Below are 18,360 nucleotides of genomic sequence, written 5' to 3' on the forward strand. Positions count from 1 at the left end.
GTATGGTCATTGGTGATAGACTGACTACCAATGATATGATCTATCACAATAATCCATTGGAACTATATTTGCTAATTTGTAAATGGCTTGTACAAACATATGCATTTCGAAAACCTAACATTATTATTGAACTATAACGTAATCTACCGGCTTAACAAACTTATAACATAACATTCTTTTATATCTACAAAAATTTGAGTGCGATTATTAACTCATCTCAGGACTAAATAGATAACTTAACCATAAAAAAAATCACATACTAAACATAAGCTTGACCTCACAACTCCAAAGAATACAAACCAAACCCGAATCTATAGGTTAGACACTTGCAAATCTGTTTAGTTCAGGGGACTACATCTACAAAGACAACTTCAAGTTTTTATCACGAAATAAAGTCGTGGAGGGGATTTTAACTGTATATGAAGATCTTCAAAACTAACCATCAACCTGAATGATTTGAAATGTGGTATAGCATATAGACTATAGAGTACTTGATCAAACTTGACCTATAAAAAGATGTTTGACCATCCTCCCAAGTTCCTAACAGAATAACAGTTAACATCCATAGAGAAAAAAGAAAAAGAGAAAGAGAAAGAGAAAGGAAAAGAAAAGAAAAGAAAAGAAAAAGGTTGATGGGATAGGGAAGCAGAGTAGTGTCATTAATGTAATTGCAGAGACATAACACATGGCTCATAACACCCTCTGTCCCTTCTTTATTTGCAGGCTCTGCTTTCATGTGAAACCTTATTCAATTTGCTTACTAACTTAATCCCCATCAAATATCAACCAGTCACCATTTTTCTAAAATGGGTCTAGTAACAGTTATGGAAATTGTTCGCTGCCTAACTACATTTATCCTCTAAACTTCATCTACTTGCCTTCAATAACAACTGTTGGAACTGAATTAAAAAATCTGCTTGTCCCTAATAAATAGCACATATAAAATTTGGAGTGTTTCGTTTTATACTTCCTTGATGAAAAACTGTCGGCTACAGTGTGGCTGCTCAGCTAGAAATTTCTTGCTCCGGCATTTTACTTCTTGATTAGTTGCCTACTTGCTACAATAACAAGGACACTCCTTGAATATAGTTTTCAATGTTTCTTTATTCATTGGGATGTTTAGCTGGATTTTGATGTAAGGAATTAATATGTTGAAGTTGAGTCCACATTTGGAATGGAGTTTGGAAACACTAGAAGAAGAGAGTGGAAGATGTAATTCTTTAGTAAATGTGTAAGCTTCAATAGTGAACACTATTGAAGTTAATAGAGCTGAGTTACTCAATATTGACTTATAAAGTCAGTGGTTCAAATACCTCTTTAAATGTGTTTCCTTTCTCTATTCAAAGTCCATAATAACCTCACCAAACAGTCTTTATGTTTCATGTGCTAGCAAGTCACGTAAGATCTAGTTCATATTGATATTAAGCAAAGATTCAAGGATTCAAACTGCATAATTCTTGGTGTATAGGTATCTAACTTATTTCATAAAAGTTAAAATTAACCAAAATGCCTAGAACTTAACGTGTGGTACTAGAATTTGGAAAGTTCCGTTTTGACTCTTTAATTTTGAAATTGATAAATAAATTATGAACGTTGACGCGACTGTGATGCTTTAATACCATGTTTTACCTGTTTTATAGCTATCTTTGTGTAAACCAATAAAAAGGTTACCAAGCCCCATTTTTTTTTTTAAAAAAATGTTTTTAAATATATTTTTGTGTAAACTATGAAGGCAAATGAGAGCATGGAGTTAGATGCAAATGCAATCATCACTCTTGCGAAATTTATTTACAAAAACAATTATTGCAGATCGACTACCGTGCTAATTCATGTAAATAATATAAATGAAACTTTCAATCTTTCACATTAGTTCCCACGCCAATTCCCACTTATTTTAACAAAAAAGAAAAAAGAAAAAAGAAAAAAGAAAAAAAAAATCATAGTTTAAGGGTAAAAAAGAAACTTTCCAAAGTCTACAAACACAATTGAAACTTACCCCAATATTTTATATAATCTAACCTTACATTGCAAAATAGTAATAGGGGAAGCAATGAAGCTAAAGTTGTAACTGTAAGGCTTCGTGGAGTTCTGATGGACTATCCAACAATTGTTAATTCCTAAACGTTTGAGATAAAAATTTTCATAAAAAAATACTCTCCATATGTTCTAACAAGAGAAGCAAGCAAAATTTTCCTATGGCTTCCGCCTTTTGATGGCTTGGCTACACCTTTTTGAAAGATACAACATTCTATGAAGTTTCCACCTTAATGAAATTAAACGAACTAAGGCACGTTTGACCGAAGAGTTGGGCTTCAAATAGAATTATTCAACAATCAAAAAATATATGACAGCCATCATGTTATTTAGAATTATATTCTAAAGCAGATGAAGACAAGATGAACAATACCTAAAGTCGTACCTTTGAATGAGATTATGAGAAAGCATTGAATCAGCAATAGCAACCATCTGGAAAATGCTGTCACGTTCGACTGTTATCTTCTTTTCCACGTTTCAATTGATCTCCCAAAAGTCGCCATCAACTAATTTTAACTTGAAAGTATAGTTCCCTTCATTTTCTATCAAATATATTGCAGTTTCCAGTTTCCTACAATATCAATATCGATACAATTATCTTTATCAAAGATAATTCATTTACAACCTATTTTAATAAATTACATTTCTAGCTCAATATTAAGGTGGTTGTACTTGATCTAACAACAAAAATCACTGTGTAACAAACTAGAGGATACAAAAATGGATGCACGGCTGGCTAATGGCCCAAAGCAATTCTCACTTTCTAAACGTCCCAAACTTCTAGAATATGGCTGGACACATGGTCTCTTGGTGAATCCTCATGGCATCAACCCTGCAACTACCAATGTTGAGAGATGTTAGTTTGTTATAGTGTCAGAAAAACAAAAGAGTTACCAAACAGAAGATAAACAAATAATTTTTTAAAACAGAAAGAAGCAAGAGTTGCAATTGAGAGATGTGGAAGGAATACCAACCGTGCAGGTTCAGGGTGTAATACTTTGTCATAAAATATTTCACTTAAGAGGACCTCATATATCTACTGAAGGATCTCCTTCAGAGAAAGAACGTCATCACGTGGATGGGCATTCTCCACTCGAACTTGTACTTCATCTCCAATTTGTACTCCGAGAGACACCCACGCAGATGCTTGAATGCCCACCTACAAATTCCGAATGCATAAGATGTAAAATGTAATGATATTCATATTTAGAGAGACTATGTGCGCTTATAAAACCTTATACACGTCCTATTTTGCTTGAGCATAAAAGAAAGAATCTACTGGTGAAACTGATGATGGGAAAAAGAAAGTCATTTCTTCATGCATTTGATAGTCATATGTTTATAAAGCGTCACGAGGGGAGCAGTTTATTTCCTGGTTCATGGGCCAAAACCATTAACTATGAGATGCTATTGACAGTTGTCAATAATCAGTACTACGTGCAGAGGCAAACAACCAGGGAAAGCAGAAAATAAGGATCAAATCAATTTCAAACATGTGGAAAGATGAGAATTTCCCTTTTTTCTTCTTTAAGCGCAAGTCCATCTTTAAAGAATAGGGCTTACATCATGATCAAAAAGTTGTCATCAATCAATCCTCACCTCAACCAACAGTAGCAATGCATTTCGATCTTTGATAAACCGAAGAATCAAAGCCCGATATCTATTTTCTTTTGGTTGCCGTCTCAAGTACTCTAGTATCCAATAACGAAGACTAACACTTGAGAGCTTCTTTGCCAATTTAGTATTTATATTTACAGTTGCTGCCATCCCTTCTAATTGACCATGGGAGTATGGAAGAGAGTCGCCTCTTAGGAATGCCTTAACCTACGAATAAATATCAGAGTAAAACTAAGTTAAAACAAGTTAATCTCTGTCAACATAATCTAGAAATGCATGATTACCAATTATGCATCTAAAATCACGCACAACAAGATGATATTATGAGTACAGTTGCAATGATAGTCGGTGAATCATCAATTTTAAACTGACATTCCCGACTGTATTGAGCAACAAATATAGAACTAATACGTTAAAAAAATGACACCACTAAAGCTGCAAGCTTCAAGAGTTAGTCCCCTAAGATTGCAGGCGAGGAAGAGAGAACGAGAAAACAATTGAGTATGAGCAATAAAGATGTTTCAGACAACAGAATCGTCTATGAGGAATAAGGTCCATTAATATATAATATATGCATAAATTTACCTATATACCTATACATCTATTACCATATTAAAATACAGACAACATAATATATTTCTCATCTTTTCTCAAGCAAGGACAAAGTAAGAAATCTCACTTCCATAAAAAACGGACACTGCAAACTTGATTAAGAAAAATATAGGAAATTAGAAGAAATACCTGATAATGTGCAAGGAGATCCAAATACCTACGGATGGGAGATGTAAATTGGACATAACAAGGAATTCCCAAAATCCCATGGGGCATAGGCTTCCTAAAGTCGATTTCAGCAGCACGCATTGTTCTGACTATTGCAGAGCTCCTAACAGGCCCTTCTGGAAGATGAGCAAATGGAGATACATCTATATTTGCTTGAGGTTGTCCTCTGTAGGGTAACGGAATGTTATGGCAAGATCCAAAAGTGGCTATAACTTCCCCACATAGGATCATCATTTCAGAAACAAGTCGCATGGCAGGGTCAGCTTGGTTTTCAACGTAGAGATTGATTTCAGGCTCTGGGTCTTCAGGATTTGCTACCTTGATCCGTGTCTCCAAAGAAGCCATGTCAATTGCACCCTGAAATTTAAAATATGACACCAGAACATGAAAGGCAGATAAATACTTGCAAAAAAAAAAAAAAAAAACTAATAATAGTATATTTTTTAGGAACAAAATCCCATCAAACATGATAGATACAAATTACAAAAAGGTTTCTAACTAAACAGTTTTTATCAGAGCCTGATTAATAAACAACCAACTTTCTTGCCAATAATTTAAGCCACTATGGTTATAGAGGCACCTGTTGTCTTCGCCATGCTAATCGCAAAGTTGCAGCCTCAGATAGAATTTTAAGTTCAGCCTCCTCTTCCAAGTTCAAACTAAGCAGCTCCGATGCACTTTCATATGTCAGCATGTAAGTTGGTTTGATGATTGAGTTTTCCACAGAGTATTCTGCAATGCTATTAGGGCACAAGGTGTTATTGTTTACAGGTTTGCCTCCTTAGTAAAAGCATCTTAATGGATGCCATAGTTTCGTGAAAGCAAAAATTCCATTGTACAGTTTGACCGGATAAAAGATTTTTTTCACAATCTCTAATGAACGCTAGCTCAAACAACAAAAATAACAAACACAGACAAGAAGAGTTCTCACAGCAATAGAAAGTAACAATGAAAAGGAAAGAGCAATAACGTGCAAGCTACAACGCAAAAACTTTCGCATAGGGTTTTCCGATTTAAGCACATAAACCACCAAATCTTCTATAAGAACAAGCTTTGATTTCCATCAGAATAGAGGACAACAACATTTCTAGGGAAGAAGTCTTGCAATAAAAACAACCAAGTGCATAAACAAGCTTTACCTTCCATCAGAATGAAGGACAACAGATACAGTAACTGCATTGCAAATCTCTCCCTGTTTCAAACTCATTCCATCCATTGCTAGTTTCTCTGGAAACATAGGGTATGTGGCTGTTGGAAGAAATATAGAAGTTCCTCTTTTCATGGCCTCCCTACGAGTGATGAACAAAAAAGAAAGTCAGCATGGTACAAAATACCACAAGAAAGTTTAAGCTTTAAGGATTACCTGTCCACTATGCTCCCTGGTCGAACAAATCTAGCTGGATCAGCAACATGGATCCATATTTTAATTCGACCATCTGGTAATCTAGTTGCACTCAATGCATCATCAAGCTAAAATATCACATGATAAGAACGTGAGGTGGAAATCTCCCACAATTTCATGAAAGAATTATAGAACGTGAGGTGGAAATCTCCCACAATTACATATTCAGAGTGAACAGACTAACTAAATGAAAAATACGAAATAAAATATAATTGAATAAAAGAAGAAAAAGGAACAAAAATCTTCACATATTCAGATCGAACAGACTAACTAAATGAAAAATACAAAATAAAGTATAATTGAATCGAAAAAGAAAAAGAAACAAAAATCTAAATTGGATATACTTCTTAATTTTAATACTATCACCTCATCTGCTTCATCAACATCAATGGCATAAACCTTAAGATCTGTGAGATTCCTCCTGTCAACCTAAACAAAGAGGACGCCAAATAACACACAACAATTTTATCTCGTCAGATGCAACATATGATACATAGAGCACAGTACGTCATGAATTATAAATGAAAATTTAGAAGTCCTTGATGAGATTAACGGCTGACAAACTATAAGGTTCTCGTAGAATCTTAAATGATGATATGTATACATAACTTCTTGTTATATTGTTATCACGCATAACAAAACCAGTGATGGAACCCGATGTTACCTCATCAGGATCAGACGCCTCCAGTAAAAGTGATTCTGCAGCTGCTATAATGCCATCTGAATGATCTGTCCGAATGTTCAACTTCAGAAGATCAAGATTAACATGTCGAGGGAAATAACCCATGTCTATGAGAAGATTTACTGCTGATGATGCTGTTTTCACCAGTCCCATACTCTTGAGAATCTAAGGAAGAGATTATCAAACAAAGTAAGGGAAGTGGATGATAAAAATGTACTTTGCAGTTATCGAGCAAATCACATTAAAGGAGTTACCATCCCAGCTGTTTTCCTTTGTTCATCATCCATGCAAGCATCAATAGCATAAGATTCAAGAGACTCAACCTTGTATCTGGTTTTCTCTTCAGCTGTCCAGGATGATTTAGGTGGTTTGGACTTCAAAGGCATTGCCTTAGCAGATTTTAATAATTCTACAAACTCTTGCAGTTCTTTCTCTGCTGCCTCTTTTGCAAGCTTCTTACGTTGAAGTTCTTCAACCTGGCTTTCAAGCAAAGAGTTAGAAAATATTTTTAGACTTGGAAAAACACTGATAAAGTATTAAAAGCCTATTTATCACCTATAAAAAGCTTCAACCTAACTAGAGGTCGAAAAAGAGTACAAAAATAGTTGAACTATTATAAAATTCTAACAAAGAATTGATGCTGAATCTGCATCGAGGGATGAGTTATGCAGGGATTGGACTTGGGGCAGTATTATCTGATCTCATTATGTATTTGTTCTACTGCAACACTATCATATCAAAAGAGCAAAGGTTATGTAATGGGACACAAACATGTGAAAGAGCTTTACAAGCAGAGAGTAACACCAAGATATTGTAAAAGCACAAAACACCAAGAGGAATGAGAACATTAGATTAGACATCATGATGAAGTATACCAAGAGACCTTAAAATATTATGGGCATAATTTGGGAGATTTCCAGAAATTGCTATGTACATGCTGTTTTATATCACAACTAATGAAAATCCTATTCTGTTGCCTTTAGCTTAAATTGTCTTAAGAGATTGTTTTTGTATAATTAAATAGTTATAAGAGATACGCTATGCTCAGTTGTCTAGCTATTGCCTTTGAAAAAGGTTTCATAAGTTTAAGAGCCTTGTCAATAAAAGCTCATGGAGTAAAACACTTTAGAAAACATCTTTTTAATGGCTACGAGGGATGGGCATGGAATTGATTTGATAATATTTAATTATTCAGGATTGATAAATTGCCACCACATAAAATTATATGAACTCCAGAAAGATTTAAATAATTTTACCAAATTATCACCTACAACCTGTAGCTGAACATTCACATCTTTTGAAAGCAGAAAGTATAAGTTTAGAATCCTTTTTAGAGTATGTACATTCCAGAAAGCACCACCATAGAATAATCTATTAGCTGGGATCTAATCGTTAAATAAAGGGAAGTTTTTGAATTAAAATATAATGCGTACTTGGTCAGTAGGTCTTGGACCATAAAAAGATCGCGAACCTTTTGTCTGCAGAACAGTGAAGTATAATTCATCTCTTGATAATAACAAATGCGTACAATAGCTTTCCATAGGTTCTGTACTCCCAAAAATCATCTGTAGAAAGAGCTATAGTTAGTGATAGAACAAGATTGCAAAATGATCTAGAACACCAGAGAGCGCATAACCTCAGCTAATTCTTCGGTAGTCACTGCCTTATTTTGTTCAAGAAGTTCAAGCCATGCAAATTCCAGCAATGTCGGGTCCTGCACTCATAATTATTGGCTCAAATCACCACCAGTCAGCATGAATAGGGTTTATTTTCAGTTAGAGAACAAACCAAGTTATCCTGAGCTTTCTTAATGAAGTCTGCAATTTCTGTATGCTCAAATTTTTCAACACCTGGAACAATGTATGTAATTTGCTGTGGCTTAATAGACGATGTGACACCATTCTGCCAAAGAAAAGTGATAGACCAAGAGAAAATTAGAACTATGGATTGAATACTTTGATTCAGCTTTTAAAAAATTATAATAATAAGCCATGAATCAACCTAGTAGTCTATTCAAAATGGTGCGGTAGTTGTTTTTACTAGAACCTGATCGAACACCATCCAGTTTTTTTTCCCATCAGGTTTCTGAGCAACTGCCAGTAATACTCTCTCCGAATCCTTCTTGAACTCCAGCAACAATCCCTTTTCCAATGTTCGGTTCACAGGCTTATCTTCAGTAACCTCTCCACTGCCCATGCCGACCAATCCCATTCTGGATACATAAACTCTTTGTTCCTCATTATTGAAGAATAAATCGGGGGTTAAAAAAAAAAAACCTGTTCTAAATGCTCAACTTCCAGATGATCATAATTCATAAGAGCTTCAAAACAGTATAAACACTCTAACTTTGAGAAATTCATTTCGGTTATTTAACCAAATACCACAGACAAGATGAAATCCACACTATAGTACATATTTCCGCTTAATTACATTAAAAGAAACGTATAACGTAACAAAAAAGAAAAGCAAAAGAATTGAGGAGAAAAAACGTACTTAGCAGTAGCGGAAACTCTCTTTCGCCTGCGCGGAGCTTCCAGCTCTTCGATAATGCTTTCAAACAGACTGCAAAAGGAATAGAATCGACCTCCACCAGTCCTAAAAACTTGGTATCGATGCCATAACACAGGTGAACTAAATCTTAATTTGGAGCTCCATCGGAAGGCAGAGAGAGGCGGGGATAAAGAAGAGCGGAAGACGGAGAAAGTGTTAGCAGCTCGTAAAGCCATTATTGTTTGTGAAGGAAGAGAATTGAGGCTCATAAAGTTAAGAGGATTGAAGAATAAGGATTTCTCGTTGTTGGGCGTCGGGGTGGAGTTGTTGACATGGATTTGGTTTCTTGACGCAGTGAGAGAGAGAGAGAACGAAAATGTGAAGCAGAAGAAGCGAGTTTGAAGAGCTGATGATAAACCCGCGCGATAGCAGTGGTAGGTTACCTTTTGCGGGTTCTTCTTCGGAAAAATAACAGAGATAATTTTTTTCTAAATATATAGTCGGTCTAATAATAAAAACTTTTAAAAAATTCACGAGATAAAAAAAAATTAAAAATATATGAAAAAAACCGAAATAGACAATTTGAAAATTTTTACTGTACTCTGTAAATGTTTCAATTTTATTCTATATTTTGAAAATATTAAGAAATTTTCCAACGAAACTATTTTCTATCTCTTTTCTTCTTAATTTTCTTCTCCATCACGACCAACTTTGGCAAAGCCACGTACCAGCTTCGACAAAATTAGAGTGAGAAAGAACTAAGAACGTAAAGAGAGAGTAACGAAAGGGAGCGATGTATGAGTGAAGAATAAAAGGAAGAGAGCAAAATGAGCTTCTTTACATGCACATTTTGATACTTTCACCTAAATCTAAACGTCAATAAAGGGCAAAAACCCTAATTTTTAAAATGCGGAGTAAATTTTATTGTTTCTAAAATTTGGATCTTTTATACAAGAACTTATAGAAAATGCGTAAATTTATTTTTATGCTATTTTCATTTAGGTATATGTAAGACCTCCCATATTGCATACATATAAGAGGAGGGACAGAAAAGTAATTCAGCTGGACAGGAATGTGGGAAAAGGAAAATAAATGGGGATCGTGCGTGTGGGACCCAGGGAGAGAGAGAGAGTGTTGGATAATGCCTATATATAGCATCTTTTGGGGATTGGGGAGGTAGGTTTTTATTTTGATAAAAGCTTGGGAGGGCGGCTGCTGTAGCCAAGGTTACCCTAGGGTAGACTACATGTTGGTATGCTATTTGGGGTAGACTACATGTTGGTATGCTATTTGTTATTGTTTTCCCTTAATGTTCTTTACTGCTTTAAGCTTATGACTGTATTTGGCATTATAAATAAATAAAACTACAGAGGATACTCTGTTTTCCTGCCAATAAGTTAGGTTATTACAGTTTTCTTTTTGGGAAACCTAACATTTGGTATCAGAGCCTCTAGAAACTGGGGGTGATCACGAGACAAATGGCTCAAAGACAGATGGAAGAAAGAGTTGAGGGTACTGAAAAGGAGCTCCTGAGTATGAAAGAAATGCTGCTGGAAATGAAGAAGGCTGTAGAACGATTGGTTGACGAAATGAAGGAAAATCATAGTTACAAAAAAAAAAAAAAAAGAAGAGTCAGGTACCACATCAGACGGTTCAGTGATGAAGTTAAAGGGGAAGATGGATGAAACCGAGCCGATAACAGAGATCAATGGAACAGTAACTGACCGGAACAAGTACAAAAAACTGGAGATGCCGATGTTCCTTGGAGAAAACCCTGAGTCATGGGTGTACAGAGCTGAACATTTTTTTGAGATAAACAACCTGCCTGAGAGTGAAAAAGTCAAGGTAGCTGTGGTAAGTTTTGGCCAAGATGAGGTGGATTGGTACCGTTGGAGTCATAATAGGAAGAAGGTGGAGTCATGGGAGGATCTGAAGAGTAGAATGTTTGAGTTTTTTCGAGACTCGGGACAAAAGAGCTTGGGAGCAAGATTGATTAGGATTCAACAAGAAGGATCCTATAATGAATATGTCAAAAAATTCGTGACCTATTCAGCCCCACTACCCTACATGGCAAAAAGTGTGTTGGTTGATGCGTTTGTCACTGGTTTAGAACCTTCCCTACAAGCGGAGGTAATCAGTAGGCATCCCCAAACACTTGAGGATTGTATGAGGGAAGCACAGCTAGTAAATGATCGGAACCTCGCTTTAAAGCTGTCCAAAATGGAGTTAGGAATGACAGATTGGGAGGTAGGAGGATCATCTAAGGTCAAGAAGCTGGGAGATGTGGATAAGCCACCACCAAGGAAGATCGATTTCCAAATGAAACAGATCACCATACCTATTAAAGGTAACTTCAAGAAAGGGGAACCACCGGTGAAAAGGCTGTCGGATGCAGAGTTTAGAGCAAGACTAGACCGGGGATTGTGCTTCAGATGCAATGATAAGTATTCTCCTGGTCACCGATGCAAAACCAAGGAGAAAAGAGAACTGATGTTCTTCATCATGAATGAAGAAGAAGAGGATGAAGAAGGAGACAGCCAAGAGGAAGTAATCGAGGGAACCGTAGAGCTGAAGACTTTGGAACTTACCGATGAGGCTGCAATTGAACTGAAGACCATGACTCGCCTTTCCTCAAAAGGAACGATGAAACTTAAGGGATGGATAAGGCAGAAGGAGATAGTGGTACTAATTGATAGTGGGGCAACCCATAATTTCATCCATCAATCCTTGGCAGTAGATTTAAAGCTGGGATTGGATCCACACACTCCGTTCAGTTATACCATAGGAAATGGAACACGCTGTAGGGGAAAGGGGATATGTCGAAGAGTGGAAGTGAAGCTTGACGAAATTACCATCATAGCAGATTTCCTAGCGGTAGAACTGAGCTCGGTTGATGCTGTCTTAGGAATGCAGTGGCTGGACACCACAGGTACTATGAAGATCCACTGGCCTTCCTTGACGATGAGCTTTTGGAACGGAGGTAGACAGATCGTATTGAAAAGAGATCCTTCCCTCATCAGGGCCGAATGTTCACTAAGGACATTGGAAAAGACATGGCAAGAGGAGGATCAAGGATTTCTATTGGAGTGGGCAAACATGGAAGTAGAAACTGATGATACTTACAAGACTGATGAGAAAGAGGAAGGAGATGAAGCGAATATCCCTATGATTCGGTTCTTACTACAACAGTACACAGATATTTTTACCACACCAAAGGGACTCCCTCCAAAGAGAGATATCGACCACAGGATATTGACACTACCCGACCAAAAGCCGATCAATGTAAGACCATATAAATATGGACATATCCAAAAAGGGGAGATAGAGAAGTTAGTAGCTGAAATGCTGCAAGATGGTGTCATCCGCCCAAGCCGAAGCCCATATTCCAGCCCTGTTCTCCTGGTTAAAAAGAAAGATGGGGGGTGGCGTTTTTGTGTTGATTACCGGAAGTTGAATCAAGCTACAATCTCAGATAAATTTCCTATTCCGGTGATTGAAGAACTATTGGATGAGTTATATGGAGCAGCAGTTTTCTCTAAACTGGACCTCAAATCAGGTTACCACCAAATTAGAATGAAGGAAGAAGATATAGAGAAGACAACGTTTCGCACCCATGAAGGCCATTATGAATTCCTAGTGATGCCTTTCGGTCTCACCAACGCACCAGCAACGTTTCAATCACTGATGAATCAGGTTTTCAAGCCTTTCCTTAGACGTTGTGTTTTGGTATTTTTTGATGATATCTTAGTATATAGCAGGGACATCACTGAACATGAGAAACACCTAGGGATGGTTTTTGCTGTGTTAAGGGATAATCAACTCTATGCCAATCACAAGAAATGTGTGTTTGCTCATTCTAAAATCCAATATTTGGGACACCAAATATCTAAGGCAGGGGTAGAGGCAGATGAAGATAAAATTAGAAGTATGGTAAATTGGCCAAGACCTTCAGATGTGACCGAATTAAGAGGATTTCTGGGGTTGACTGGATATTACCGAAGGTTTGTTAAGGGTTACAGCAACATTGCAACCCCCCTTACTAAACTATTACAGAAAAATGCTTTTAAATGGAATGAAGACGCTGAAACAGCATTCGTCAGGCTGAAGGTGGCAATGACAACTATACCAGTCTTGGCACTACCCGATTGGAGTTTGCCATTTACCATAGAAACTGACGCTTCAGGCAGCGGCTTGGGAGCAGTTTTATCGCAAAGAGTGCATCCCATAGCTTTTTATAGTCAGAAACTCTCACAAAGAGCCCAGGCAAAGTCCATATATGAAAGAGAATTGATGGCTGTGGTATTATCTGTACAAAGGTGGAGGCATTACCTATTGGGAAGGAAGTTTTCTATACTCTCAGACCAGAAGGCTTTGAAGTTTCTGCTGGAGCAGAGGGAAGTGCAGCCCCAATTCCAGAAATGGCTAACCAAACTCCTAGGGTATGATTTTGAAATACTCTACCAACCGAGCCAACTCAACAAAGCAGCAGATGCTCTCTCAAGAGTGGAACCAAGGATAGAGCTTCATGAGATGACAACTTCGGGTATTGTCGACATCAGTGTTGTGTGTGAGGAAGTTGACAAGGATGAAGGGCTACAGAAAATTGTGGCAAAGCTGAAGAAGGAACAAGAAGTGGATGGCAAATTCGAGTGGAAGAATGGTAGATTACTCTACAAAGGAAGACTTGTACTACCCCAAACTTCCTCCCTCATCCCAAGATTGCTGCACACATTCCATGATTCAGTGCTAGGAGGCCATTCGGGATTCCTACGAACGTACAAAAGGATGAGTGGGGAACTTTATTGGCAGGGGATGAAGAATGATATCAAAAATTACGTGGAGCAGTGTGAAGTTTGTCAGCGGAACAAATATGAAGCTACTAAACCGGCTGGTGTTCTTCAACCCCTACCCATTCCGGACAAAATCCTGGAAGATTGGACAATGGACTTTATTGAAGGATTACCTAGGGCAGGAGGAATGAATGTAATTATGGTGGTGGTGGATCGTCTCACTAAGTATGCCTACTTCATCACTCTCAAACACCCCTTCTCGGCGAAACAAGTAGCGCTAACCTTCATTGACAAGATAGTTAGGCGCCATGGAATTCCAAATTCTATCATATCTGACAGAGACAAGATCTTCCTCAGCAATTTTTGGAGGGAACTATTCGCATCCATGGGGACCTTACTGAAAAGAAGTACAGCCTTCCACCCACAGACGGATGGACAAACTGAAAAAGTAAATCAATGCTTGGAGACTTACTTGAGATGTTTTTGCAATGAGCAGCCACACAAGTGGGATCAGTTCATACCGTGGGCCGAACTGTGGTACAACACTACCTTTCACGCATCTACAAAAACTACTCCTTTTGAGGCAGTTTATGGTCGTTCCCCTCCCCCTTTGCTATCCTACGGGGACAAGAAAACCACTAACAATGAAGTGGAAATATTGCTGAAAGAACGTGATTCAGCTCTAAGTGCCTTGAAGGAAAATTTGACATTAGCTCAAAATCGCATGAAGAAGTTTGCTGATCTAAAGAGAAGGGAGCTTAAGCTAAAGGTGGGAGAGGAGGTCTATCTCAAACTAAAACCTTATAGACAACGCTCCTTGGCACGGAAGAAATCAGAAAAATTGGCTCCTAGATATTATGGGCCTTACAAGATCATTGAAGAAATTGGAGCTGTGGCTTACCGGCTGGACCTTCCTCCGGAGGCAGCAATACACAATGTATTCCACATTTCTCAGCTCAAACCCAAGCTGGGGGCACAGCAAGTGGTTCAGCACCAGCACCCCATGTTGACAGAAAACTTTGTATTACAGCTTCAGCCAGAAAATGTCCTCGGAATCCGTTGGAATAAGAAGTTAGGGGCTAATGAGTGGTTAATCAAATGGCAAGGCCTACAGGAGAGTGATGCTACGTGGGAATCAGTTTATCAAATGAATCAACAATTCCCTTCTTTCCACACAAGGTGAATGTGGAACCAAGGGGTATTGTAAGACCTCCCATATTGCATACATATAAGAGGAGGGACAGAAAAGTAATTCAGCTGGACAGGAATGTGGGAAAAGGAAAATAAATGGGGATCGTGCGTGTGGGACCCAGGGAGAGAGAGAGTGTTGGATAATGCCTATATATAGCATCTTTTGGGGATTGGGGAGGTAGGTTTTTATTTTGATAAAAGCTTGGGAGGGCGGCTGCTGTAGCCAAGGTTACCCTAGGGTAGACTACATGTTGGTATGCTATTTGTTATTGTTTTCCCTTAATGTTCTTTACTGCTTTAAGCTTATGACTGTATTTGGCATTATAAATAAATAAAACTACAGAGGATACTCTATTTTCCTGCCAATAAGTTAGGTTATTACAGTTTTCTTTTTGGGAAACCTAACAGTATAATATATGAAATTTCAATATTACATCATAGTCTTACTTTCTCCTGGTTAATTATGTAATTATTAAATATATATATATATATATATATATATATATATATATATATATATATATATATATATATATATATATATATATATATATATATATATATATTTGTCGAACAAACTCTTCAAAATGGAATATGTCAAGTAAAGCTGCTAAAAAAAAGACTATATCATGTACTAATTCTAATAGAAAAACAGAGATATTGTACATTTAATATGATCGGTATAAGCTAAAGTCAACGTAGCACAATTGTAATCTAACATATATATTATGTTATATTCTCAGAACAAGTTCCACATTCACAACTCCAGTTACAAAAATATTCGTGTAACATGCTAATTTCTACAACATTCTTCGCTCTGCACAGGGAGTTAGCTCTCACAAATTCACCCCCAACAATCAACCAACACATTAGCCAACACAACCTGCATAGAAATCTGGGTGATGAGATTGAAAGAACCTTCAAACCCCAGCAAAAGAACTGAACTAAATTAACATAAATTACATAACACAAAACTTCCTCTCACAATGGCAGAAATGATGAGAAAAGAAAATATGGATTCATCACTCAATAGCTCAAACGTTTAATCCAAGAGTGATTAGGCATCGCTTCAATTTTATGTGCCTATGTCTATAATTCTAATATCTATGTGTGAGTGAAGGTATTAGAAATATATTAAAACCATAAACAAGAAGGGATTATTTAGATTGACTTTTCAGGTACTTTATCAACTTTTTCCTAGAAAGTTAATTTAATTTAAGCTGGCCCCAAATAACTTGAACTATTTGATCTCACTAAGTCTAGTGGCGGTGTAATAGCCCAACAAAAAAGCACAAAGGCATGGGAAGATATCTTCCTTTCATATAATCACCAAGGAAGTCGACATCATCATAATGAACATTTGATATCAGTAATAATACAAAATGTCCTTCAAGATTCCATCAATCAAATTGATTATGGAAGGATTACCAATCACAACCTTTTTGCATCTGAATGATAAATTAGTATATAATACATAGTTTTAAGTTTGTCAAAGAACAATTGGACTAGCTTCCACAGAACTGTCTAACATATGTCATCTGAAGATGGGAAAGCTTGTGCATGCTTTTCATTAATCAACTGTTAAAGGTCTAGTGAGCCTAAATACAGAGTTATCAGGAGAAAGTGGTTCTATTTTAACACCTGAAATATTCAATATTCAATTTCAATGGAAAGCTTTCACCATTTTCACAACCAAACTAATAATCCTCCAGCAAGTCCCCACCTCCCCAATTGGTCATCATCAAAATTACGTTCACGAGTAGAACCAATTTTGAAATGGTTAGAAATCATTACAAAAATGCTCAAAATTGCTCTTTTAATCATTCAAAACATTTTTTGTTCTTTAATCAATCAGAAGCATTGTTGGTTCAAAGAAAAACGTGTTAGAAAAGTGTAAAATCATACATCAAATCGTTTAAATAATTAAAAACATGATAAAAGTGATTTTAACCATTTCAAAACCATTACTAAAAATGGCTTATGGATGCAGCAACTTTACATTACCCTTCTCCTAAGAATGCAATATCAGGAAAGAAAACTGAAAAACTCATCGAAGTAAACTTGTATTCTTAGTCCGTATCATATACTAACAAAGCATTTGAAATTGTCAATCTTCTGGTTCTGGCAATCTTTCTTCATCAAACCACCGAGGAGGATCAAACCCAGATCCACCTACAAGGCAGCAATGGCCTAAAATCAGTATTTGACAGAATCAAAAACCAAATAACATAAACACGGACAAATCCCCTTCCTGAAGGTTCAAGAAGATGATTATGACTCATCTTATAGGTTCCTTTTGAATGAGAGCATTACCAAGGGGATTGCAGCGACAGAGACGCCAAGCAGTCAAGACAGTACCCTTGGCAACACCGTATTTCTTGTAAGCTTGCATCGAATACTCACTACATGTAGGTAAATAGCGACAACTATTTGGCAATAGCGGCGAGATTTCTCCTGCTCCCATTTATTCAAGTAAGAACTCAACGGTATGTGTTATCTTCAATCGATCGAATTCTGAAATTCTTCGAATTAGAATCTTAAAACAGAATAAACATCATCGTTCTACTTACGTTTGTAGAATTTAAGCATGGACAGTGCAGCTTTAACCCCCAAATTGTCCACTTCGCCATCTGTGAAAACGATTAAAATGCCCTTATTCACCGAAATTTATACAAACATATGGAGTGAAGAGGCAAGTACCTTGGTCGCTGTTCGCGCTTGACTTCGATGTGGCGCGCGTTTGGCTTAGGATTAACGGGCGACGGAGCTTCCGGCAATTAAAACGAATACTGAAGCCGGCGGCAAAGAAGGGCCGTTGATGGCAGCGGCCGGTGAAGAAGATTGGGTTCAGGTTTTGGGGTGTGTTGCAGTTTGTGGTGGGAAGAACCGCCATGTCAATCTGCTCTTACAGTTACTGCCAACGCAAATGAAGTTCAACTTTTTTTTCTTAAAAAAAAAAAAGATATTTACTTTAGGTCATGGATTTTCGATGAAGAATACTAATGGGAACTGAATCATAATATAATTGGATTGTTCTCCGTAATTTTACACTAGTGTTTACTATGATATCATCTTCGGTTTTGTAATAGTTTGTTGATTACGTATGAACAATGGGAACACAGAAAAACAAATATAAACATAATCATGACATTCACTTTTCATATCACTTTAGAAAAATAAATATAGTTTTAGTTCAAGAAGGTAGCAAAGTCATTTCGTTAGTTACACATTCCTGATATATCCAAAAACATATGCTAGATATGGAGAAAATTTGCTTCAACTTCCACTTTAAGATCTTCACTTGGGGAGTGTTATCAATATCTTAAAGTTAAACTTCTCACTTTGTTAATTTATTATATACCCCAAAGTTTTTG

The 18,360-nt window shown here is 36.9% G+C and overlaps 2 protein-coding genes across 6 annotated transcripts; both read right to left on the reverse strand.

Moving 5' to 3' along the window:
- Positions 1-1,974: 1,974 nt before the first annotated feature.
- Positions 1,975-9,475, reverse strand: LOC103490298 (ribonuclease II, chloroplastic/mitochondrial). Of its 3 annotated transcripts, XM_051089279.1 has the most exons (16): positions 9,009-9,475; positions 8,562-8,727; positions 8,304-8,417; positions 8,152-8,229; positions 7,949-8,080; positions 6,770-6,991; positions 6,498-6,680; positions 6,200-6,262; positions 5,795-5,901; positions 5,571-5,720; positions 5,012-5,171; positions 4,393-4,788; positions 3,634-3,858; positions 3,009-3,193; positions 2,420-2,866; positions 1,975-2,310 (listed from the first exon to the last, which is right to left on the reverse strand). In XM_051089279.1, exons 1-14 carry the CDS (start codon positions 9,272-9,274, stop codon positions 3,071-3,073), a joined length of 2,385 nt encoding a protein of 794 aa, XP_050945236.1. In that variant the 5' UTR covers positions 9,275-9,475; the 3' UTR covers positions 1,975-2,310; positions 2,420-2,866; positions 3,009-3,070. The 3 variants fall into 3 exon arrangements, with proteins under 3 accessions (XP_050945236.1, XP_050945234.1, XP_050945235.1); XM_051089277.1 differs by having other exon boundaries at positions 1,975-2,866; XM_051089278.1 differs by having other exon boundaries at positions 1,975-2,872.
- Positions 9,476-15,594: 6,119 nt separating this feature from the next.
- LOC103490314 (UPF0161 protein At3g09310) lies at positions 15,595-18,081 on the reverse strand. Of its 3 annotated transcripts, none has more exons than XR_007823281.1 (5): positions 17,687-18,052; positions 17,557-17,616; positions 17,300-17,440; positions 16,991-17,158; positions 15,595-15,869 (listed from the first exon to the last, which is right to left on the reverse strand). XR_007823281.1 is itself a non-coding variant. In XM_008449789.3 (5 exons), exons 1-4 carry the CDS (start codon positions 17,877-17,879, stop codon positions 17,094-17,096), a joined length of 459 nt encoding a protein of 152 aa, XP_008448011.2. In that variant the 5' UTR covers positions 17,880-18,055; the 3' UTR covers positions 15,595-15,869; positions 17,078-17,093. The 3 variants fall into 3 exon arrangements, 2 of the variants coding, with proteins under 2 accessions (XP_008448011.2, XP_008448003.2); XM_008449789.3 differs by having other exon boundaries at positions 17,078-17,158; positions 17,687-18,055; XM_008449781.3 differs by lacking the exon at positions 15,595-15,869 and having other exon boundaries at positions 16,901-17,158; positions 17,687-18,081.
- Between the last annotated feature and the right edge of the window lie 279 nt (positions 18,082-18,360).

This window comes from Cucumis melo, chromosome 8, assembly GCF_025177605.1.
Source record: "Cucumis melo cultivar AY chromosome 8, USDA_Cmelo_AY_1.0, whole genome shotgun sequence".
Lineage (NCBI taxonomy): Eukaryota > Viridiplantae > Streptophyta > Magnoliopsida > Cucurbitales > Cucurbitaceae > Cucumis > Cucumis melo.